Here is a 25,298-nt window from a genome sequence, read left to right as displayed (position 1 = left end):
ATTGCTTTTTAATATTACTTTTTAAAGTTTAATATTTTTTATCCATGTATGCATTCATTATGGGACCCACAATTGCTATATCAGCAATTTAAATGGACCAAAGTGAGACAAATGAAAAAGTTTGAGGACCTTAAATTTCAAAATTAATTGAAGGACCAAAGTGTCACTTTTGGAATAGTTAAGAAAAAAAAAACCCTTAAATATTGATGGAATATGTGAAGGTTTTGACGAAATGGACCAAAGTGTCACTCGTGGAAAAGTTTGAAGACCCTATAAATTAAAAAAAAAAGTTGAATGACCAAAGTTTCACATAAATAGTTAATGAGCCACTACTAGAATTAACCAAAATAAAAAGATATAAAATTGAAAAAAGAAAAGAGTGCTTATATTCCCACTTTGTGTCTTATTTCTTCACCTACCTTATTTTTACACCTACCATTAAATTTGATAAAAATATAAAAACACTCTGACCATCTTTCATTATTCCTATAATACCCTTTGATATACCAACTCAAACACTCACCTACTAAGCACTATTTCCACTCCCTTAACTATCATCTCACACACCCATCTTTTTCTATAATTCTTTTCTTCCATAAACCCTAATTCTACTATGTCACCAAAACTTAAAATTGATAATATTATTTGGTTGATGGTCATATATCTATTAAAATGTATGATTATTCTATACCCTAAACCTTTTTTATTTATTTATAGTTTTAGATTAAAAATTCATTTTATTTTAATGTTTCTTTTATTTAGAAATTGAATAATTAATCTTAGAGATTTAATTTGGAATTTAGGAATGAATTATAGGATGATTATAAAATTCTTTTTCTTTTATTTGGAAAAAAGATAGGTGGGTGGAATGATAATTAAGAGGGGTGGGAAGAGTGTTTAGTAGGTGAGTGTTTGAGTTGGTATATCAAAAATACTATACTCTTACAAAACAAAATGATATTTTAAGAATAATGAGAGGTGAAAATAGTGTTTTTATATATATTTTTTTGGGTTTTTTTTAAAAAATCCATTTCATAAAATATACTTTTTTTAAGGCCTAACAGCTATAGTGAATACTATAGCGGTCCACTTTTAACAGTCCAATAGCTGCAATAACTTTTTTGTCATTTTTTTAACGCCATTTTAAATTTGTTTTCCACATTTAAAAAAAAAAAAAAAACCAACAGTGGCAATTATTCAACTTTTTCACTATGCAAAAAACCCAGAAAACAAGACAACTTATATAAATCATAGCACAACTTACATATACAAATATACAATCATAGTCTCACTTACATATTATTACTGATAAACAGTAACAATCATAGCCTCACTTGCATATTGATACTGACACAACCACATCACCCACTTACATATTGTTATTGAAAAGCAGTAACAACCATAGCCCCCACTTATATATTGTTAATAACAAGTAGTAACAACAATAACCTCACTTAAATATTGTTAATGACAAGCAGTAACAATCATAGTCCGCACTTATATAGTGTTATTGACGAGTAATAACAACCATAGCCTATTTCAATTCTAACGTGAAACAATCACAACAAAACCAAAATTCAAACCTAAATCACAACAATATTCAGAAAGTAACAATCACTGATTCCTACTAAATCATTACAACAATACCATTTCAATTACTGAATCAGAATAACAATACCCAAATTAGCCAGCTTCGAGATCAGAGAAGTCCTTGTCGGAAGGGAGGTTTTGAGGGCAGTTGTTCCAAGTTGTTGGCTCCTTTGCTGCCAATCCAAGACCTTCAGTGACAGTCGGGTCGTCGCTGATTCCGATCATCAACAAGCTTCAGGAAATTCTCGCCCCCGCCGGAAAAGAATTGTTCAAGATTTTGCTGTCGTAGGTGGCGGTTGTCGGAAGCCAAAGTAGCAGCAAATCAAGCGTGCTCGAAGCGCTCATCGGCCTCGACTTTCTCCCCCACGCCTGCGATATCTGTACTCGCAGACCGCTCGTGTTGATGCTCGAGCACCGCCCGCCGAAGCCTGGCGACGACGGGACCGATTGGGGCGAGTTTCGCCACTTGCCCGAAAAGCGCTTCCACGACTTCGCCAAAATTCGCAGAGAAATTCAGGTACAGCTTCTCGAATAAATTTCGAGTCTTGACAATGCCGTAGAGGTCTTCCAGATCGATTAGATCTGTGAGACATAAAGGGAGAGAGATGGAGAGCGAGAGAGACAGAGTGGGAGACGAAGACGGAGTGAGCATAGAGGAAACGAAGATGTGGACCGACTTAGGATTCAGTGGACCTACTCAAGACAAATAAAAAGGACCCGGATCTAAAAGGGAATGAGATGGGGGTGTTAAAATCATTTACTTTATTTAAAAAAAATTTTAATAATGAATGTAAAAATAAGATGTATGAGAAAATTAAACAAATGGGTAAAAATATAAGCACTCAAAAGAAAATTAAACTTACAAGGACAATACAGTTACGAAGACATTGGATTAAGGTACGCGTTTGTCAGACCAAAAGTAAAAGCAGAACAGAAGTGAGGACACCTGTGAGTCTGCAGGATTATCCAATCAATGACAGACCTTTCTTTAGCAACCTATCTCCTCCCAATCCCTAATCCAGTAATCCCCTATCCATCCTAATAGGCTGCAGAGATGACCTGATGACCTAAACAACCAACCAACCAACCAAACAACGACAACACCAAATCACAGTCCTTTCCTTTCTTTGTTGTTCCAATAGATGATGGGTGACGGTTACACCATTCACAGTTCAAAGGTCTCCAACAGAGACAGCCCAAAGAAGACAAAGAAGAAGAAGAAGCGTGGTGGGATCAAGAAGAAGATGACCACTGAGCAGACTCTGGCTTTCAAGTCTGTGAGCGAATGGGTTTTCTTGGATCAAGCTGCTTCTTCACTGGCTTCCAATGCGGCTTCTTGTGTTGTGGATGATTTTGGGGTGCAGAAGAGTGTCGGGAGGGGTGGAGAGAAGGTGGTGTTTGAATTGCATTCGCATTCGAAATGCAGTGATGGGTTTCTTTCGCCTTCCAAGGTGGTGGAGAGGGCTCATGGAAATGGGGTGAGTTCTTCTTATATTGGTTTTGCAGTTTTGGATGAACATAAATGGGTTCTGCTTTGTTTTTTTTTTTTTGGGTCCAATATTGTATCTGGTTTTGAGGTCTTATGGTTTTGTTTTCTATGATGTAATTTCCTTCTTTTATTTTTAGATGACTTAATTTCTTCTCTAACAACTTCATTGAGCTTCTGCCCCTGTGGCAGCTAGAAAGGAACACTCTGAATCCTCCGGGTTGCAACTTTCATTACAATTAGTAGGTTCAGAAGATTGGTAGAAAAGTTTATTCACAAAATACAAACTACAACCATTGTTTTCCTAAAGAAAAGAATTTGGTTCCATTGTTAGGAAATTCACTACACCACATATGCTGAATGCATGACTTAACCATCATCAATTATTTTTTTTCCTCTTAAGATTCATTCATGCTGAGAGCCTGAGATAGACAAACCTAAGCATTGTGGTTCACTCTAGGATGAAACTGGTAATAATTTCTGGATATGTATAATATTTTTTGGGTTCTTGTTTGAGAGTTGTAAATTATTGGACCACTTTCAATGCTGAATACATACAAATATAGATATATCCATACTATGTTTATTCAAATTAATGATGATGTCTATTTTAGTCCTGGTGAATAAATTTTGGCACTACTTCTTTCTGATAACTTGGCAAGTCCCAAACCATGTTTATCAAACTCTTACATGCAATATAATAGAGAATAGAAGCTCAATTACAATTGGAGATGTTTCTTCACATACTTCACAGTTTTCATTATGATTGATCAAAGGTTCTTCTGATATATTACAACTAAGATCATCACTAGACTGTAGGAAGCTACAATTATGATCACCACTAGACACTAGGAAGCTACAATTAATATCACAACTAGACTCTAGAAAGCTCTATGTATCTTCCATACTTCTACACTAAATTTGGGCTTCTTCATTCATGAAACATGATTCATGGTGACAAGGGGTGTCTTTACCTTTTAAGGGACCATGATTTTCATTTCATTATGCTCATACATTGTGGTTTTCTGATATATGCTTGTTTAGGAAAGATACTCTGTATAGATCAAATTGCAACCCTCCATGGTCTTTTGTTTGGCTTAAGAGAGAATAGCAGATTGGTGATCTACAGTCTACTGAAGAATGGGAATTAGGTTCATCATGATGCAAAGGGTGTTTGTTACAGTGAGATTTCATTAGCTTTAGATGGGCAGGGGGCTATGTAGGCATCTGAGATTATGGCTGCAATGGAGAATGTGTGAGCTACAACTTAATAGGTGAACATAATTGAGTATGAGTCTCGCTAAAGTTCTTAAAAAACTTCCAATGAAGATGATGTTTTAGATAAGTAAATTTGTATTCTATTGGATTCTTACATTGGCACATTCATTGCTGCTGACCCAGCTAACAAAGGTTCATTAATTATTGATAGATGCATCGATCAGATAACTTTTACAAAGTGCTATCAAGGTATAGTATGGTAATTATTTGAAGGAAAGTAGGAGTCTGGTGCAAGGAGGCTCTGTCTTTACATGATGAATTTTCTGAAGAATGGGTTGGAGGACTGCTTCTTGTGTGCATCTGTGTTTGTGTGTGGCAACAGGGTACCTTATAACTTCATTTTGATATTTAAGTTAAATGGAGGAAATATTAATTTCAAATATTCATGAACTTTAGAGATATGGTATGCATCCGTATTGATGGGGGATAATGATCAATCCTGTTTTACAAGTCATTAGTAATCATTAATCAAATACATGCAAATGAAAGATGATGCAAAGTACATACAGTCAAGTTAATAATAGGTATTTTGAGAATTGAGACTGTTCTGGATGTTAATAAACCATTCTCTCTTTGATGGGATAGCCTTCTATTTGCTGGTAGTTAATCTGACCTGCTTTCCCCTTGGGTTGAGTCAGCTTACAACATTTGTGCCAGATTTTGGAAGGGCTACTCAAGTTACAAGTAACTTGAACTGTAGGTCAAATGGACTTGACTTGTTGTAGCAGGTTGGTTGGTAGTGTGGTCTTTCAGAATTAGGTTGTACACTCGTGAAACTAGTAAGCTGCAGTCTGATTTTTTCGGTGACTGCCTATGTCAAACAGGTGGAACAAGGGTATGCTTAATTTTTCTTTGCATTTACAGCCATAGTTCAGATAGCCACGAGAATCACTGTCAAACTCGATAAGAAATTAGATTGACATGCTCCTCTTACTATGTGTCATATGTCGTGAGAGAAGAATTGCAGGAGACTTTTGTTTTTCATCTTATGAAAATGGAACAAGCTAAAATTAACTTTATTGAAATTGAATTTATGGTAGGGAAAAGAAATACTTGAGCTTTCTTGTATTGTTTTAATATTGTGGGTGTAACTGAAGTCCGAAATGCCTGAAAATTTTGTATGTTTTTGACATTAGAAGTTCCTTGGCTAGCTAAACTGTCATTCCTACATTTTGAATACTTTAAAATACGTACTGAGGTGTAGTAAGATTTAATTAGTATATTTGCTCATAACAGGTGAAAGTTCTTGCTCTGACAGATCATGACACACTGTCTGGCATCCCTGAGGCCCTAGAAGCAGCTCGGAGATATGGCATAAAGATAATTCCAGGTGTTGAAATCAGTACAATATTCTACCCAAGGTAATTTCTCGAAAATTATGGCATCTTTCTTCTTTCAAATTCTGGCAAAGCATTTATAGGCTGATTACTCAAGTTCCCTCAAATACTCTGCAAGTTCTTCTGTTACTGATTTCCCTTATTGGCAATTTATGATTAGAGAATGCCTCTGTTTTTTTTTTTTTTTTTTTTCTTACTTCTGTCTGAACTCAGAAGAATCGTGTCATGTAATCCCTTATTTCTTATTAAAATTGCAAGAATTTCACAAAGAAATCAGTTGCAGGAATTTCACAATACTTCCTTAGTTCAATGCCACTGATGTTTTGTACATTGGTTTCAGAGAAGAGTCTGAACCAGAGGAACCAGTGCACATCCTTGCATATTACAGCAGCTGTGGGCCAAGATGTTTTGAGGAGCTGGAAAAGTTCTTGTCTAATATAAGGGATGGTCGTTATGTTCGTGCACAAAATATGGTCTCCAAACTGAATAAGCTCAAGTTGCCTCTTAAGTGGGAGCATGTTGCAAGGATTGCAGGCAAGGGAGTCGCTCCTGGGAGATTGCATGTGGCCCGTGCGATGGTTGAAGCAGGTTATGTGGAAAATCTGAAACAAGCTTTTGCTCGCTATCTTTTCGATGGTGGACCTGCATATTCTACGTAATATTCTGAGCTTACTGTTGTATTCTGATTACTGTTTTTGCATATATATGACTGAGAAACCATTGTCAAGAAAAATTTACATTGTATTGGGATCAGGGGAAGTGAACCGCCGGCAGAGGAAGCAATAAAAATGATATGTGATACGGGAGGCGTGGCTGTGCTAGCTCATCCTTGGGGATTGAAAAATCCAGTTGGCATTGCCAGAAGGTTGAAAGAAGCCGGTCTTCATGGGATAGAAGTTTACAGAAGTGACGGAAAACTGGCTGGTATGCAATCTGAGATGTAGCTATTTGTTCCTTCCCCTATAATGTAATGGATATTATATTATTTTGGAATATATTTACTTCTCATGAATCTTGTTTATAAGAATATAAATTGACTATGGGGGTTGACTTCAACTTGGATTTAGTTCCTGTACAGTGTATAGAACATATTCTTCGATGAAAGGGAATTTCTCTTATAATGTTTTACTATATGGTGCATATTTAAAACATTCCCACTAACCATGGAACAGCATTGAAGACATAGAATCAGGTCTCAGTTTGGATTAAAAGTCAGTTTATTGTTTGTTGTGAAAAGTGTGTATGCGGGGTGCAATTCAACAAGTTTGTTGTCCACAATTGTTTCAGTAAAACACATTGTTTTCCATTCTTGTAATGCAATATATTTGGTAAGATTCTAAATGAAACTGCTTCCAGCTGGCATGAAGGGACATGTACTTCTGGCATTATAATGCTTGCAGTCCTAAATTTCTGCCTAAAATGATTAATTCCTACTTGCTTATCCTTTCCATTGAATATTTAGAATGCCGATTTCTTCTAGAACATGATTACCTTGGAAATAGATTAAGTTTTTTCTTATGTTCTTTAATCAGTACTCATATCTTTTCTGTTTATTTTGTCAACAGCATACAGTGATCTAGCTGATACTTATGGTCTTCTGAAGCTTGGAGGGTCAGATTATCATGGGAAAGGCGGGCATGGTGAGTCTGCGCTGGGTAGTGTGAACCTTCCAGTGTTGGTTTTGCGTGACTTTCTTAAAGTAGCTCGACCAATTTGGTGTGGTGCGATTAGGCACATTTTAGAGAATTATGCTGAGGAGCCTTCAGATTCAAATCTTGCAAGCATTACAAGGTTTGGTAAAGGATTTTCTCCCTTAAGCTGCGGCAAGGACTTGATTGATCGTTGCTTGTCCTTGTGGTTGACAAACGAAGAGAGACAAAATGCAGATTTTGAGGCCCTCAAATTGAAGCTTTCCCACATTTCAATTAATCAGGGAGGAATCCAGGTTCCCATAGAGAGTAAATAATCCTTAGTCAATTGATATGTTTTTCTGTACCAATTGTCTTCCCAGGTGAGGATATCTAATTTATTCTTCTAACTAAATTTAATTTTTTGATGGCATTTCTGCCTTCACTGCGGGACATTAAATGTCAAGAATAGAAAACTATATGTGAGCCAACAAATGTCACAGAAAATGAAAGAAAGATGAGAATAGTCTTGGATTTTTCTTCACATGTAACTGTAAGATTGGATTGTTGATAGATTTAAGTTGAGTTATCTATTTATTATATTAGTTGTTGGATTTGAACATTCTTAGTATGGATTGCATTATAAGAAATACACATTTGAATTTTCGCTTGGATGGAATGATTTAAAAGAGAGGATTTAAATTTTGAGAATACTGCTAGATTAGTATCATTAGTTAAACGAAATTATAAAACAGTGAATGAGATGTATTTGAATTGCTTTTTAACAATTTATCTATCTGAACTTTAACACGTTTTTCACCTCACCACTTAATAAATTTTTTGACTCGATGTGACACCTTAATTTTTAAAAAATTTCAATGTCAGACTTCCGTTATATTCTGTTAATATTTCTGTTAAAAATAAGGGCATGTTAGTCTTTTCATATTAATTTTCTACTATCAATAAAATAAATAAATTGCAACAACCCACATAACTTGGACCTATAAAAAAATTACACATGTCTTTTTGTTTTAAAAAAACTTTATAACATTCCTAAATTGTATGTAATTATAATATATATATATATCTATTATTATTTTTGAAAGACAAAAAACAAATAAAAAACCTCCCCCACCACCCAGCCCACCCACCCAACGGCCACCACCTCCACCCATGTTCTAAATTGCAGCCCACCCTTCACAACACCACCTCCACTCCACCACCCAAACCCAACAACTTAATCTCCAGCAAAACCCCATCTTCCATTCACAAAGTTCTAACTCTTTTTTTTGGCCATCCGATTCAAAGATTTAACCCCCTCATTTTTAAACCTCTCAGAGACCCTCTCTCCCATTTCTTCATCACCCACAGATTCCACTCAAAAGCAATTGGGTATGCAGCAGCTCTCCTGGACATTGCTCAATGCAACTATTCCCTTGGCTTGGTCTCTCTCTCTCTCTCTCTCTCTCTCTCTCTCTCTCTCTCGGTCTTTAGCCTCCCCAGTTCACTCCCCACAATCATTTTCAGATTTCCTACTAAAGATGATGACGAAATTAAAGTCAATTTTCCTAAGACCCAAAATATTTCCTTCCATCAGTTTCTTTCTTTGTCTCTCTCTTTCTTTCTTTGTTGCTGGGCAGATCAAGATTAAGATGGTGATCATGATTATACTTTCCTTTTATAGGTTTTTTTAAGAGAAAATAAGAGGTGGATTTTCAGGGGCCTGGTCGGGAGGAGGGGAGGGGGAATGAGGTGGTCGGAGCGAGGACCGTCGGTGGTGGTGGAGGGAGGGGCTGTGGGGTTGCTGTGGTGTTCTTTTTTTTTTTTTTAAACAATTTGACTTTTGGGTAAAATTAGAAATTGTTAGGTGTGGAAAGTATATTTTGGGGTATGAATAGGAGAATCTTAAAAAAATTTCATTGGGTACCTAAAAAGATCAAAATGTCTCTTAAAAAAGGTCATGTACGTCGCACATGACTATTTTTTTACAAAAAATTTGACAAAATATAACGGAGGTCTAATTTTGAAATTTTTTTAAAATTAAAGTGTCACATTGACTCAAAAAATTTATTAGGTAGTGAAGTGAAATACAAGTTAAAATTCAGCTGTTCAGATAAGTAAATTGATAAAAAATCTTGAATTAATTAAACGAATGTATTTAAAACGATTAGATATGAAATGAATGATTTGAGATGCATGTATTTTTTTTCCCCATCTTATAAGGAAAAATTGAGCTTGGTCTATCCTAGTCAAGTAAATAATTGGTCCTTTACCTTTTTCTTGTCTCTTAACAAGAATCCTTTAGTGAACTTAGCTGTCCCTGTCACAAGGACATGTGGTATCGCACAGAGAGAGAGAGAGAGAGAGAGAGAGATGCTAGGTGCTATCCCAAGGGGAGGGATAGGTAAGTTATTTTCATCCATATGTGGAGCATGAGTGTGAATTTATAGGTGTGGTATGGCTAGGCTCGGTCTTTGGGTCTTAATGACTAATTGGGTTATTTAGATTAAAAAAATGACTAATTGGGTCTTAATGACTAATTGGGTTATTTAGATTGAAAAAATGAATAAATGGCTTGGTCAGTTTATGGAAGATAACTATTATTGGAAGAATTTTGTTATTTTGAGCAAGATACAGGGTTCTAAAATTTGTAAAACTGATGGTGTTGTATCACAAAATCCAAATAATTTTGGTACAATATTCTTTCATACAGGATACCAAAGTCAATTGAAACTTATATATATTTATATCTTATGATTCTTATTGCAACTCCATACCATAATGTATATGAGTTGGCTTGTGCATGAATCTAAATAATAAGCTAGCAGCATACATGATATCTGGCTTTATTGTAGTTCAATACAACAACCTTCCCACATGGCTTACCTAGTACTACGTCCATAGATCTAAACAAAAAACCAAAAAACAAAATCGTTTACCAAATACCCGAATAGATTTTTCCTTAACTGGATTCAACTTTAGGAAAAAAATGAAACATAACTGGATTCATATTCATATAGAAAAATACATATAAATTCACTTGTTTTTTTTATGACAAACTGCTGCTCCTCCGACGACGCTGGACTCCTTTTGGATGTGTTTTTATTAGCAGTCTCATGATTTGAGTTCTGCCGCTGCTGTGATGAATTCAATGAGGTGGATGACCGGGAACCATTTGTAGGTGGAGGAGGTATCTCTGTTGCCAAAAATGCTTCATATATAGCAATTGGGGCAAAGAAGATTATGATTCAGGTACACTCTTAGATACTCGTATTGCATCTTGCATTTGTGACACACAGTCCAAAAGGTACTGGGTTTTGGTTTTTGGAGATGCAGTAGGAGTTGAAGAGCGACCCGCCGGCCCCTGTTTGTCTTTATGTTTTACATTTAAAACATTTAAAACACAATTAAAACACAATTACAAGAAGGGCAAATATAAAACACAATTACCATAAAGGAAGTAGGAAAACTAAATTTTATGCAATAAACACAAAAAAGAAAAGAAAAAAGCACACACATATGGGGGAGAAAATTAAGGAACGACAAGTTATATAAATATATTTACGCGTGTGTGAATAAATTAACATGAAAAAATAACGATAAAACAAGATGTATATTGATATACCTCTGGTAAATCATTGCTCCAATTATTAGTTTAGAATTGTACGATTGGCCCTCCAGGCTCCAACTCTCCATTAGCCTCACCTTCTTCTTTATCTTGGCCTTCAAAGGCCTCAAAAACTCCAACCATTTTTCTTACGAAAACAACAAATAATTAGAGTAGAAGATATGATTACCAGTTGTGTGCATCAACTTATTATCTTGAGCCAATTTATAGATCGAGTAGAATGTTCTAGAGCGGTAGTTTTGCAAAACCTTGTGCGTACGTGGTTTAGAGCGGCAGTTTTGCTAAACCGTGGGCGTACATGGTTTAGAGCGACAGTTTTGCAAAACCATGTGCGTACGTGGTTTAGAGCGGCAGTTTTGCTAAACCATGGGCGTACATGGTTTAGAGCGGCAGTTTTGCAAAACCATGGGCGTACATGGTTTAGAGCGACAACTTTGCAAAAACCATGGGCGTGTTGAATATGTGGTTTAGAGTGCCGGTTTTGAGAAATAATGGATGTTTGAATATATATATTTTACAGGAAACCTTAATGGACAACTTAAATTTGTCTTTGGACACCCAAATCTTAATTTATTTTTTTCAATAACAATATTATCTCAGTAGAAAAATGACTAAAATGTACAAACTTAAAATAATAATAATAAAATTTTAGAAAACTTCTTTTTAGAACCAGATTTGTAGATATTTATTTATTATAAACCCTCTATCCGTCCTAAAACTCTCCCAAAACCTCATAGTTATCTTCAGCTAATTACAATACAAAATAAAAAACAATTACAACAAACAAATTATAATAAAAAAAACATTTACAATAAAAAAAAATTACAATAAAAAAAATTTCAATAAAAAACAGTTATAGTTAAAAAACTAAAAAATTTAAAAAATAATTACAATAAAAAACAAGTACATTAAAAAAATAATTACAATAAAAGAACAATGACAGTAAAAAACAATTACAGTAAGAAAAATAATTACAATCAGAAACAATTACATTAAAAAAAATTACAGTAAAATACAAGTACAGTAAAAAAACAATTACAAAAAATAATTACAGTTATGTGGATGGCAGGGGGTTTTGGGAGAGTTTTTAGAATGGCTAGGGGCTTTTGGGAAGTTTGGAATGGCCTTGGGGTTTTTAGATGGCTAGAGGGTTTAAAATTACAGACTAATTTTTAGAAAACTTCAGAAATTGAAAATTAATAATATTGAAATTGAGTAGAAAGAAAAAACAAAGGAGGAAGTCCCTCCCTCCCTCCCTCCCATGTCGACATTCCATGCCCTCCCATCATGCCTGCACCGGCCCTCCCCCTGCTCTGCTATTTAATCTCCCCAATGGTTTCTTCCATCTCTTTTTTTGTTTTTTTGCTTTATGTTTAGATTTTTTTTTTTTTTTTTTATGTTTTAAAGAAATAAAAAAATAAAATATAATGTTTTGGGTTAGTTTTGATATATTTGAAAAATATGGTTGAGTGTTCTCAAATTTGATAATTGGTGTTCAACAAAACATTCTGAGTGTTCATAAAATTCTCGTGTTTTAGCAATTTTGAGGAAATAAAGGCAGTCAATGAGCTTCCATTTCAAGTATAAATTTTTTAATTTTTTAAAAAAATTGGAGAAAAAAAAAAACTAGCCTGTCATGTCTAATTAGGAATAACCTATTGTAATAATTAACTAAATTATTAGTAAGGCTGTATAAAAAAACGGCGAATTTGATATGTATATATATATATATATATATACATATATATATTTAACAGATTGGGATTAAGTATAAAGTCTTAAAAAAGTAAAGTCTAGTTGACAGTGTCAAACTTGAGTCTGCACCAGCAAAACTAACATTTCATACCATAGGGGACTTCCATTACAGATTTACAGATCAACATCTTATGACAACTCCTAAAACTGATGCATAGATTGATATCTTAATATATCATAAAACTTTCATTATACACCATAGATGTAGGATGTCTCAACTGAATAAGATGAATTCAAAATGAACACATGAAATTACTTTTATAATTAGCAACTGAATTTCTCTTGTTGGTAAGTACTAACTGAACTTACATATGGCTAAACTAAACAAAATGAATTCAAAAAATTAACGGTCGTTCTTTAATCGAGACCTATTTGTTCATAATCTGTGATCAAGTGACATGAGAGAGGGAGGGAATAATTCAATGATCAGGCACTGTAATTGATACGTCTCTAAAAGGCAGCAGCATACACCAAACTGTCAGATTCACCTATATTTGCCAATTTCCATCTTTTTCTTCATTGCTCTTTGACCATGATATATAAATGAATCTACAAGTCCTGCAACGGTAAATATACCTACACAAAAATTCAAGAGATAAATCCCTCGTTAGAAGTATGAGAGTAATTGAAAACATAACCAAGAAAACCTAGTACGGTAGGACCACAATCGAAGAAAATAGAGAAAAATAAAATCCGAGTATAATTTAAAATTAGGACTTGAAGATATATGATATTTTAACGTATTTAAATACCTATTTTTGGGACACAGCATGTAAGAACTGAAGTAATTAAACAATTAAGGCTATTTTTACCTAGGGAAATTTCATTATATGGGGAGTTGCAATCGCAATTCAGAAAAAAACATGACATTTCATTATTTATATGCTAGAGGCAAAAATATTGAATCTAAGTGTTAAATAAGAGAATCAAAACATAATTTCTGTTCAAGTGTTAATTATGGAAAACATCTTTAGTTATTAATTCTTAAATATTTGAAACATACAGAGACATTTAAACGAAGAAAAAATAAATGGTAATTCTTTTAGATAGATCATTATAAGTATGTTCTTCTAAACCAAAAATAGTAAATAAATTTATTTGAATTCGATGTAAGCTTCAATTGTAAAGATAACAATACCAAGGTCAAATAACATAAAAAAGAAAAGAAAATAATACCCAGGGAAAATAACATAAAAAGAAAAGAAAACAATACCCAGGACAAAGAACATAAGAAAGGAAGCAATACCAAGGACAAATAACAGAAGAAAGATGTTAGAGAGAGAGAGAGTGAGAGGATGCAATTTACTATAGAAAAATATTAATTTTAATGCAACCTAGTCATAGATGAATGATTATAGATATTGGATTAACTTGAAATTTATCTGCAGATATTTTCTACTATTTTGTACATAAGCCTTCCAATTCTGCAGTTTCATAATCCACCAACCAAAATCTCTTATTAAGCTGAAGTTCAATGAGCTTTTGAAATCAGAGAAAATTGAGGAAAATATTGATCTAGTACTTTACTAGAAAAGGCTGTAGGGCAACTCAACCATGAACTCAACAATTCTCTTCATTCAGAATCAGTGTCACAAAATAAGAAATTAGGTAATGTGGTGAATTAATGAATAAATAATTTAGTCTTGTAGAAAATCAAGGAGTTGAGAAGGTTTAGGCATGTGGTTTGCATATACTTTTAAAGAAATGGTTATATAATGAAAAAATTCAAAAAAGAGAAAGCATAATCACTATTATTTCAAGTCTTATTAAATACTGTCTGGTAAAACTTAGATCCATATCCAACTTTCAAAGAGTGACCAACTCGGGACCTCATATACAAAAACATATACATGAATTCATGTGGGGATGGGGGGAATTAGAGAGAAGGAGAGAGAAAGAGGAGAGAAAGTGAGAGAGAGAGAGAGAGAGAGAGAGAGAGAGGGGGGGGGGGGGGGGGGGGAAGAGTTGGTATTACCTCCAACTATGGCACAAATATGGGTCATGAAGTGTAAAAACGGAACATGTTCTTCTTTGAATGTCACCTGCAACACATGGATCAAACGTAAAGATTTTCTGTAAGGCAGATCATCCTTGAGTTAACCACAATAACATGATTATGTGGCACTTTAATAACTATTGATGTATGTAAAGCTGACAATTATGTGATATTTTTCACAGTATACACTCTTCTTAGTAGACCCAAAAAAGTACACTTCTCTTTCTTATTGTATAAATCAGGATGAGATTTCTTGAATCCTTAGAGTCCAACAGAAGACTCCCGAGGCTACACTAGAGTCCAACTTTTTTTTTTTTCCATAGTCAAAGAATTGTTCAAATCCTTCTCACTTTGCTGGCCTCCACACTATTATTATATTCATGTTTGGTTACTCATGTCAGCGTGGATGTACTCGATGATGGTTTGAATTTAGCATTTCCTTTTCAGTAGTGATTTAAATGTATTTCATTAGATGAAATACACTAAATACTGCAATACAGTGGAGGAGATGCACACTATGCCCATTGACACACACCACAACATTTTGTTTATTTTCCATTATTTGGTAAGCTCTAAATGTTTTGACAATTCTCCTAAGCTTATAGTGATTCTTGAACACTATAAATGACATTTATGAAATGTGCCTGTCACCAGAAATACAACACTTCTCAACAGACGGGATAGAAAACAAACCTTAACCAAAAGCAAAATAGAACTATCCTACAACCTGCCTTCCAAAACTTAGACTTGGAAGCTTTAGTTGAAGATGGAGAGAAGAAACCCCACAAAGGCACAAACCGATAAACCTCCGAACCAAACCCCTAATAAATAGTTGGTAGACTATTTCTTCATTCATTGTATCATAGGAAATGTTATATCATACTATTATATCTTTCTGCCAAAGACCTTGTCCAACATTGGGTAGGTGAGTATATGGGAAGTGGTATTTAAGTAGGGTTCGGCCTTTAAAATTTCTGTAGGGTTTTGCAGTGTGGCATGGTGGTCAATTTTCTATATTTCTTTATAGCTTCTACTCAGTCATGCCGATCAGTGGTTCTGTGATTTCTCCCTCCCCATATTATCCCTAGAAAAACGAAAAAAAAAAAAAAAAATCTGTTTTCTAATAAAAAAGCACAATTTTATAATTGAATAAAGGAATATTTCTAGAACTGGCAAAAACTTTGAATTTCTGCTAGGGGTTCAATTCCCACTGATTTTTTCTTATTGATTTTTTAAAATTCAGGTGCTTAAACCATTCAATAATTCTATTGTTCTTTCCAAGCTTGCTGGCTTTATACTCACCAATATGAAGCATGAAATGAACAGACTTGTGTAGTCCTTGATTGCAGGTTGCAAATGATTTTTAAAAGGAAATCTTCTATTTCCCTCCACTTACCTTATAAGGAAATCTTCTATTTCCATTTTAAGGTAAGTGGAGGGATCAGCGTAATCATGAAATACTCTTAAATATGATTTCACAATAGCCTGTGAGATGTGGACCAAGAAACGCACCTTAATTGGAGAAAGATCATAAAAGAAGAAAACTCCTGGAAGTGGTTGAGAGCGTCCCAACTCTGGACTCTTAAAATGCTCTGTCACAGAGTACTATACCAGACATATGTGAGTGCATATGAGGGCATGAAGTGATGAATAACACAGACCAAGCAGATTCAGCAAGCATGACAGTACCTGATTTGAGTGGATAGTACGGCCTCTAATATTGGTGTATAGCGTAGGGACCACCTGCGAAGTAGATGGTAAGTGTCTAAACACCCTTAATAACTAATGTTAACTGCAAGCATGCACAGGAGAGTAATCATTTACATGCACTCCTGTGTAGTCACACAAACCCAATAAATTCCAGAAGACATTTATAAGAGTTACACATGGAAATTTTTATCATCAGTCGAACTGAAGCGCCAAATATTTCAGTTAAATGAAGCAAATATCTGATTACAAAAAATCGGTTCTTCTTTTGTGTCATTTTTTGTTATGAACTCTCCAAACATTGCCTACACATGTTTTTTCATTTAGGTCAAATACCTCTCTCCCTCCCTCCTTCCCCCTCCCCCACCTCCCTTCCCTTTCCCTTTCTCCTCTCTAGGGGAAAGAATATAGCAAGGCAATTTCCTGATAATACCAACCTTGATGAAATACTGGTACATACCATTTGGTGTTTCCTGCATCCATTGTACACTGAAAAAGAAGTAAGAATTTTAGGGGATATGCTAGATAAGTGAAAAAAAAAAAAATACAACAAATAGTAGTATCTGAATGATTCAAAATTTCTTAAATAATTTCCTAGCAACAAAGACTAACATAAACTTTTACATAATAGATCAAATTCCGTTAAAGGGTAATACCCATTCCATCAACAGAAAGATAATTCAGCAAAAAGAAAGCACTCTTAAGGAAAATTAAGCAAAAAATGGTACATAGAAATGCAAATTCCAGCCTGAGAAACAAAATTGATCCAGTGTTTGTATGAGGGCCAAGGGTTCCTTCAAATGTAAAGATTGGTGTTCATAAGTGAGCAATGATTTAGAGGAGATCATGGACATTCTTTTCTCCGCATTGGTGTATCATGTGCAAGAGAATGGGGATATGACTGATCATGTTTTTCTACGTTGTCCTTTGGCATTGAAATTGTGGCTGAATTTATTTAGGGAATTCAGGGTGAAATGGGCTAATACCGAAGAAATGTTTTTCTTTGTTGTGTGAAATACATGTTTTTGTCTAATAGGGGGAAGAAAGCCAAAGTATTACGGAGTGCAATGTTCAAACCATTTTCTGGATTATGTGGATGAAAAGAAACATGAGAATTTTTTAAGATTTCAATGGTTTGAGGGTTGATGAACTTTGGGATGAGGTCAGATTTTGATACTCGCTATGGGATTCGGTTACAGTTTTCAAGGAAAGCTCTTCTTCTGCAATTCTTTTAGATTGGAAAGCTGCAGTTCGCTAATGGGGTTGGGTTTGAGGGTCTTTGTGGTTGGTTTTTGCTCTGGGTGGTGGAAATTGTGGCATTGTTGTTTTGGGTTGTTTGTTGTTTGCTTAATTATTGTAGAGGACTCCATGTCCACTGCTATGTAACTTTAATCTCATGACCAATATAATATTCGTTTCTTCTCAAAATAAAAAATAAAAAAATTGATCCAGTGCAATAACATATAATCTATTGCATCCAAAGAAGTTGATAGTAACATAACATTTTATGTAAAAGCATGAACATAACATTGTCTATTAAACTACAACATACCCGAAAGTCCAGATTTTGAAGAAGTTGATAGTAAGAATTTCTAAAATTGTAAATAGCTAGGGAAGGATAGAAAGAAACAATTACCCATCAAGGGGATTTACCGCACCAGGATAGTAGTCACCAAAAGCTAATCTATTGATCTTGTGACTTATCTGTAGACACATTCAAACAATTGTGCTCTTTATTTGAAAACAGAAAAAATAAAATAAAAGCAAAGAAAGATGGCTAAATTCGTATTAAACTCCATGATAATATAATTCTATTTGCATCCAAAGAATTAATAAAATTTTCCTTACATTGTAACTATCCGTCTGGAAAGCCAGCAAATCATGCATATTTGACTGGTGAAAGCTTTTTCCAGGTAGAAAATGAAAATTACCAGCCACTTTGTTAACTTCAAGAGATCCTTCAATATTGCATCCCTCACCATCTTCATCTTTAATCTTTTGAATAAAACCTTCTCGTGTGCACTGGAAGCCATAAGGGCATAAAAAATTAAATCAACATAATGCCACAGAAAATTCAACAACTTCCCAAGCTTGGGAACTTTACATGGACACATAAATGCAACCGTGTTTATATTGAATTCAGTAAATAAATGCCCAGATGGAGATTTCTGGAGGTTTAAGTAACAATCATTGACAAAATTGTCTGTGCAAAGACCATAAAAGTAATGTATCATGGCCAAATCATAGAAATAGTTAGAAGTCCCTAATTTTCCTGGGATGGAAAATTTTGGTGCAGCCAAGTCTGGATGTGAAGCCCCCAGAGTGAATCCAGTCTCTGTCATTATCTTTTTAAGAAGTTAAATTATTATATCTTTTCTTAATCTTCCATTGGCATATCAAGTAAGTGTTCCATGATAATCATATTTTTCCTATGTTCATGTTCATTATCAAAATTTCCAGCAATCCTACATTGTTTTCCTTTGTCTCGAAACCTGAGTTTGAATCCTACATACAGCTTGTCATCCAGTGTTTGGTAATCTCTGTGCACAGCAGTCTATAAAGGACTTAAGACTTGCATTGAAATTTGAACAAACCGTAAACTAGAGGAGTCTGCTTGGTAATTGAATCCACCTAATTTTTTTTTATACTTTTAGGAACTTAATGCAGGAATTAAATTAACTTGTTTCATGCTGATTTCATACTTTAAATTTCCTAATATGTGGATGGGTGTGCATGCTGGATGAGTTTTGAAGCTTAAATTAATTCTGAAGTTGATCTTGGTTCCTAGCTAATTTGTATCCTACATCAGTCAGTCAATGAGATTGCACAAAGAAATATCCAGAAGTATCTCAAAAGGACTCACCTGGTCTATCAAATCAACATTCGTCAGTGCCCAACCTTTTTTCCTATATGCTTCACGAACCTCTTCGCATGTGTTACAACAATCATCATCCAACTGCATAAGAAGAGAACAAGGACATCTAAACAATCCATAACCACACCCACAAAAAGCTGGAAAGCCACTTGAAAACAATTCTCTATGAACTTTCAAAAGGCCTTTAACAGGAAATTACCACCTTTAACCAACAAGGAGTTGGATTCCTAAATGAAGGAAAAGAACTACTAAAACAAAATTGAAATGGACTCCAAAACTCAAAATATGGCTCAAGCACATCTAGATTAGCAAACTTATTAACAAACACACCAGCAAGAAGTTTTTGGTTAAATTTAGAAAAATTTTATTTAAATCAAACCTGAAACTATTTATGCAAAGAGACTTTATAAGTGGAAAATATGTGCATGTATATAGAGTAAGAGCAAACCTAATCTTGGCCTACACGGTCAATCAACAGCAAACCTAATCAATGGTCCAAATCCACAGTCTAGCAACATAATATATGTAGAGCAAGAGAACATAAATATATATAGAGTCCCCTTAAAAAGAGGGATATCTCTCTTTAAGTAAAGAAAGGAACAACATTTTTGTGCCCATCTCACAATGTAGTACAATGATCTAAATTGTCCAAAGTCCATTGTTTAGGTTCCCTTTGGTAATCATCTCTGTAAAAAACTCGGCCAAATCGGAAATGATTTAGTCATTTGATTATGAGCATGATCATTTCAGTGCTTATCGGTGACACTATATTTGTCTACATATTTGATCACAATTAGATGACTAAATGATTTCTAATTAAGCTTGTTTTTTGTAAGGATGATTCTTGAAATGGAGACATAAAAAATAGACGGTTCGAATCATCATATTGCATTGGGGGATGAGCCTACATGTAATCATTTTCTTTTCTTAAAAAGAGTGAACCCGTCCTTTTCTTAAAAAGAGGGATCATATACTTATCACAGACATAGTATTTTATGAAATTTATTTGCTTAATACATGCATTGAATATGGATTTAACATTTCCTAAACTTTCATTTAAAATTTCCACGTTTTGAAGAAAATATTCAATGTTTCTGTCGACAATCACCAACATCAATATCGAAATATTCATCTATTACATCTGTAAATTTGAGTACCGATATTATCCTCACTGCCTATTTTCATCCTTGATTACATCATATTACAAGGAAGCGTTTCCCATTAACTTTTTACCTAACAAGTTTGGCATTCCACATTTCTACCTAACATGTAGAAGTTTTACATGCTTCAAATTTATGAGAACTATTATAGCAGCAAAAGGGACAGAAGAAAATCAATTATACCATTTCTGCTCCATAACATGAACCACAATATTTTTCATTATGTTCAAGCCTTCCACCATGCCTCTGCAAGGGCTTCTCAATCTGCATTTGGGGAAATAAAATAAAAATCAAAAGAAATGGTCAGTGAACACTGAGCAAACAAGGAATAAGTAATAAACATAGATTATATATTACCTATTTTAATTCTTCTCTTTACCATTTTTATGAGAATCACAAGATTTCATTTGAATAATGATAAAGATACAAGTATAGTGGACTAGCTTATCCACATTTAAAAAATGTTCAAAACCTCTAACCTACCAGCTGCTATAAAAATCAAAAACGTTAAAAGGATAACACAAAAATAGCAATACAACACATCACAACTACATAACAAAAGAATTAAGAGACAATCGCCTTCCATTTGAATGAGAAAAAAAGGTATATCCCAAAAATTAGAGAAAATTGAAGCCCATAATGATGCCCAATAACTAGCTTTGTCCCACAAGCCCTCCATTTCCCCAAAGAACCTTCAAAACCCTCTTATTTTGTCCCATCCAGACTACCCACAAAATAGCCAGCACACAACACCTCCATAAGGCATAATGCTTCTCAACAAGCATAGAGATGCTTAACCTGGGAATCGCCCGCATAAAATTAGCTTCCAAAAACAATTTATGCCACAGATTTAACATTATAAGACAAGGAAGAAATAGGTGGTCCTTTTTAACACATAATGCACCAATAGGGAGATAAACAAACATTAAGCCTCCTCTTTTGGATGTATTTGGCCATATGACTACTTGTCCACTGTTTGAACTGATTGGAATTTTATGTTGATAAAAGTTTATTACTTTTCAAAAAGAAAACAAACATTAGGCCTTATCTTCCCTTTATGAATGGATGATAATGTTTTCCTCATTTGTTTCCACTGAGAAGTTTTTGTTTCAGTTTGTAGACTCTTAGTCGTCTTTTATTAGGTGTTTTTCTTGTATACTGCTCGTGCAACAAAGTTGAACAGTACCTTGCCTTTAAATGCAGGTTTCCAATGGAGCGGTGCTTAAGGTACCAAAACTAGAATGTATCTCTTTAAGCACATTTTTCCATGTAGGTGGTAAAATAAGAGCATCAGGAAGCATACTAATTCAAAAATGTCAAGCACTAGCACTTGCACATGCTATGATAAGAGGACATATGGTCATTCCATTCACAAAGGCAGCCAAGCATCTGCTAGAAAGCTGTTCCAAAGTATCAGAATCATGTGATTAATAATAGGCTCAATTACAAATGCACCCACCAACTATAGGGGTATTTCATATTGGTTCATGAATAAAAAAATATTTCAGATTAGTACACTAATAGAAAATTACAAACTAGCACATCCATTACAAATTTCGTTAATAAGGATGTTAAATGCCAGTGTAGACAGTGCTGACGTGGATTTTTTGAATGATGTGGACACCAAATTTAAACCACATGGATTAATGATGTCATATTTAATTTTATTTTTAGAGGGTTTAAAAGTTTTTTTAAATCAATATGACATTATTAATCCATGTGGAGCAAATTTGGTGTCCACATCATTCATAAAATCCACGTCATCGTTATCTAAAGTGGCATTTAACTATCTTTTTTGACGGAAATCATAATGGATGTGCTATTTTGTAGCTTTCTATTAGTTAGTGGACCAATCTGAAACATTTTTTTGTTGAGGAAATTACAGATTTAGTCCAGTTATTTTATACCTAGTTCAGTTTTGGTCCACAATCTTTTTTAAGTTCTGTTTTGGTCCACTAAATGTTCCACTTGTTCAGTAAAGGTCCATATTTGTTTTCTCAAATTTGGCATGCTTTTTATCCTATCAAATCTCATCCAAATTCAGCGAACATATACTTGTTTTGAAGCTATGTATTTCTTCTTTACAACCATATAAAAATCATTCAAATTGGAGTTCTAAAACTCAAGATAATTGACCCCAAAGTAGGGTACCCGAAACTGCTAATTTTTCAAACTTCACCCAATCTCAATTCTTTTAGATTATAATACTCCAAATTTGTTTTTATGACTAAGAAATGATGAAATATAACTTATAGTTCAATTATAATTGAAGAAAACACAACCCAAAGGATTTAAAGTCACAAATCTGGACCTTTACTGAACAAATGAAACAATTAGTGGACCAAAACAGAACTTAAAAAAGATTATGGACCAAAATTGAACTAGGTATAAAATAAGTGGACCAAATCTGTAATTTTCTCTTTTTTTGTTCATGGACCAATTTGAAATACCACCTATAGTTGGTGGGTGCATTTTGTATTTGAGCCTTAATAATATTATAGCTAACAGTGAACGCATTGGTAATTTTCTTCTAGCTACACCCACAAAGAGCCATGAGGTCAAAAGACAGAAAAGTCACAGCATACGAATTCTTATATCTACTTTTATGCAAAATGATATTTGTGTCTGTGTGTGCATGAAAAGTGTTCTGTACTTCTACATGTTTATGTCCAATGCACATAACCTAGACAGTAAGGGAGTAAAATGCAAGTCATGTAAGTTATGTAACTAGTGCTTGCATAAAAAAATGCCAGAAAATTGCTCCAACAAACCTTTGGTGCACCAATTCCATCCTTCTTAGCTTCGATTACATTACCATGAGCATCAATTCTTTTCTTCACTATATGGTGTCGCTGCAAGTAGATGTATCATATATTGTGAATTAGCAAAATAAGAAGCATGAAATTCAGGAAAGTTAAGAAGAAGAAGAAGCATCTGCTTGAAGTACATACTATGTCAAAATGCTGCTCTCCGCTAATATCCATCGTGTCGAGACTGAGTAATGAACATCGAATAGCAGGAAAAGTTACATCAAACTGCAGTTTCAAACAAAAAATGGAGAAGCAATAAAGCTATAATCATTAACAATTATGCATGATAATATTTCACAAAGTAACCATTGTAACTTGCAAAGAATTATTTAGACCTCACAACAAGTTACAGGTCTTCGCAGGGATTCAGAATATGAGGCACATGCATCATAATATTCATATGGTGTGAAGATGAATATTACATACTAGACTATTGTGTTCCCTTTTTTATGGGTTTGGGGGTTATCTTTTCTCTTTTTCTTTTTCTTTTTCCGTCAATGATAGGATTTATATTAATAGTGTCAAATTGATGCATTGGAAAATGAAGAGCTGAACATATGTTACCCAAAAGGAAGTGTAGCAGAAATAAATGGATGATTACATTGATATGTAGCGTTTCTCCTCTTGAAGCATCTACGAGCAGCTTTGTCTCTGTAACAGTATGGAAGTATAATCCTGCAAGCACAAACAAGTAAGAGCATGACTAAATAAATTACAGCTTAGAAACATTAAAGAGCAGCAGAACAATTGTGATTAATACGCACCCAAGCATTCATCCAATATGATTAATGCACACATGAATAGAAACGAAAAAAAAATTCAGCATTACAAACAGATATAATTAAATAAAATTATTCTGTTTTTTCTTTTGATAGACTTGACCCCTTGATCTATCAATGGCTACTAAAGGAATTTCATATGATAGAGCAATTATAAGTATCCCCTGCTTAGTTGATAAAAGTATTACATTTAATACATGCTAAAATCTATAATTCTTAGATCACTGCTGAAGTAGCCTTGCTCTTAAGCAAAATGAGAGGAGGAACTATGGAAAAATTATATAAGGCCTTTCATCATCTAACACATCAAGTTATCAGAAACCTATTGATCTTGACATATAGCTATGAATATGATTAGCCAAATAGCTCGACTTTCCTACTACAAGTCCTAAAAATTAACACACTATCCAACAATAAAGCTACAAAGCGCTAAACTTTTTACTTTAAATTGTCTTAAACACAAACCCAATTATATCCAACTCCTGACCAATATATCATTTAGCCAAATGTATGGAGTGAACCAAAGCTACACTCAACATAACTAAGACAGTGCTTGTGCCGTAATGGACTACTAATGCTGGAAAAAAAAAAACTGAAAGCAATGAAAATTCAGGCCATATGTGCCAAGCTCTTTTAGCTCCTAATAGGAAAATGAAAAAAACCCAGTTGACCCATTTCCAAGAAAATTAAGAGTAGATGACAGAACCAAATCCAGCAAGACCCAGATGCTACAATTGCTAAACTTTCTTTGCAACTCTGAATTATTAGAAAAGCAAATACAAGTTCAAAAATGACAAAAAAAAAAAAAAGCAAAAGGGTGCATACTGAGCTCGGAGAAGAAGAGGAAGAGCATGAGGAGGGAAGAGGCGAGGGTGATAACGCCACCGGAGAGTGTACGGCTGAAGAAATCCTCATTGATTTTGGGGTAGGCGTCCAAATTCCTCAGCTTCTGAAAGACGTTGTCCATGGCCGTTGGGGGCCTGTGCTGCACAAAACTCTCAAAACCCAATTCACTGTTCCCTTTTCTATGCACGAGGAATAAAGAGATGGGAAGGAGAAAAAGAAGAGAGGCTTCTGAGCCTGTGTTCTGATTCAGCAGAGAAGGCACTTACAAGGATCAGAGTCCAGAGGGAATGAGTCGACGCTTTGTGACTGTGTGTTGTTTTTTAATTTCTAGCCTCTTCTAGTTCTAGCAAAGTAGCAATTCTCATTTTATTTTTCATTTTTTTGTGGGAATTCTATATTTCTTTTGTTGGTTTTGGTTTGTTG

At 34.4% G+C, this 25,298-nt stretch overlaps 2 protein-coding genes across 3 annotated transcripts; one reads left to right on the top strand and one right to left on the bottom strand.

Annotated features, from left to right (window-relative positions):
• The first annotated feature begins 2,497 nt into the window (after positions 1-2,497).
• LOC147277327 (Polymerase/histidinol phosphatase-like protein) lies at positions 2,498-7,982 on the top strand. Its single transcript, XM_086253184.1, has 5 exons — positions 2,498-3,068; positions 5,591-5,715; positions 6,032-6,346; positions 6,446-6,615; positions 7,257-7,982. The coding sequence occupies exons 1-5, from the start codon at positions 2,733-2,735 to the stop codon at positions 7,655-7,657; spliced, it is 1,347 nt and encodes a 448-aa protein (XP_086109310.1). The 5' UTR covers positions 2,498-2,732; the 3' UTR covers positions 7,658-7,982.
• Positions 7,983-12,934: 4,952 nt separating this feature from the next.
• Positions 12,935-25,238, bottom strand: LOC147277326 (uncharacterized). Of its 2 annotated transcripts, XM_086253186.1 has the most exons (14): positions 25,142-25,238; positions 24,855-25,014; positions 23,852-23,925; positions 23,392-23,475; positions 23,212-23,292; positions 20,624-20,704; positions 19,269-19,361; positions 18,254-18,427; positions 18,042-18,109; positions 16,843-16,894; positions 16,388-16,441; positions 16,211-16,303; positions 14,678-14,744; positions 12,935-13,278 (listed from the first exon to the last, which is right to left on the bottom strand). In XM_086253186.1, exons 2-14 carry the CDS (start codon positions 24,994-24,996, stop codon positions 13,187-13,189), a joined length of 1,155 nt encoding a protein of 384 aa, XP_086109312.1. In that variant the 5' UTR covers positions 24,997-25,014; positions 25,142-25,238; the 3' UTR covers positions 12,935-13,186. The 2 variants fall into 2 exon arrangements, with proteins under 2 accessions (XP_086109312.1, XP_086109311.1); XM_086253185.1 differs by having other exon boundaries at positions 24,855-25,220.
• Between the last annotated feature and the right edge of the window lie 60 nt (positions 25,239-25,298).

The sequence above is a fragment of the Dryas octopetala genome, chromosome 8 (assembly GCF_963921425.1).
Source record: "Dryas octopetala chromosome 8, drDryOcto1.1, whole genome shotgun sequence".
In the NCBI taxonomy this organism is placed as follows: Eukaryota; Viridiplantae; Streptophyta; class Magnoliopsida; order Rosales; family Rosaceae; genus Dryas; species Dryas octopetala.
Note: the sequence above shows the minus strand (reverse complement) of the source record. Positions and strands in the feature narration are given on the sequence as shown.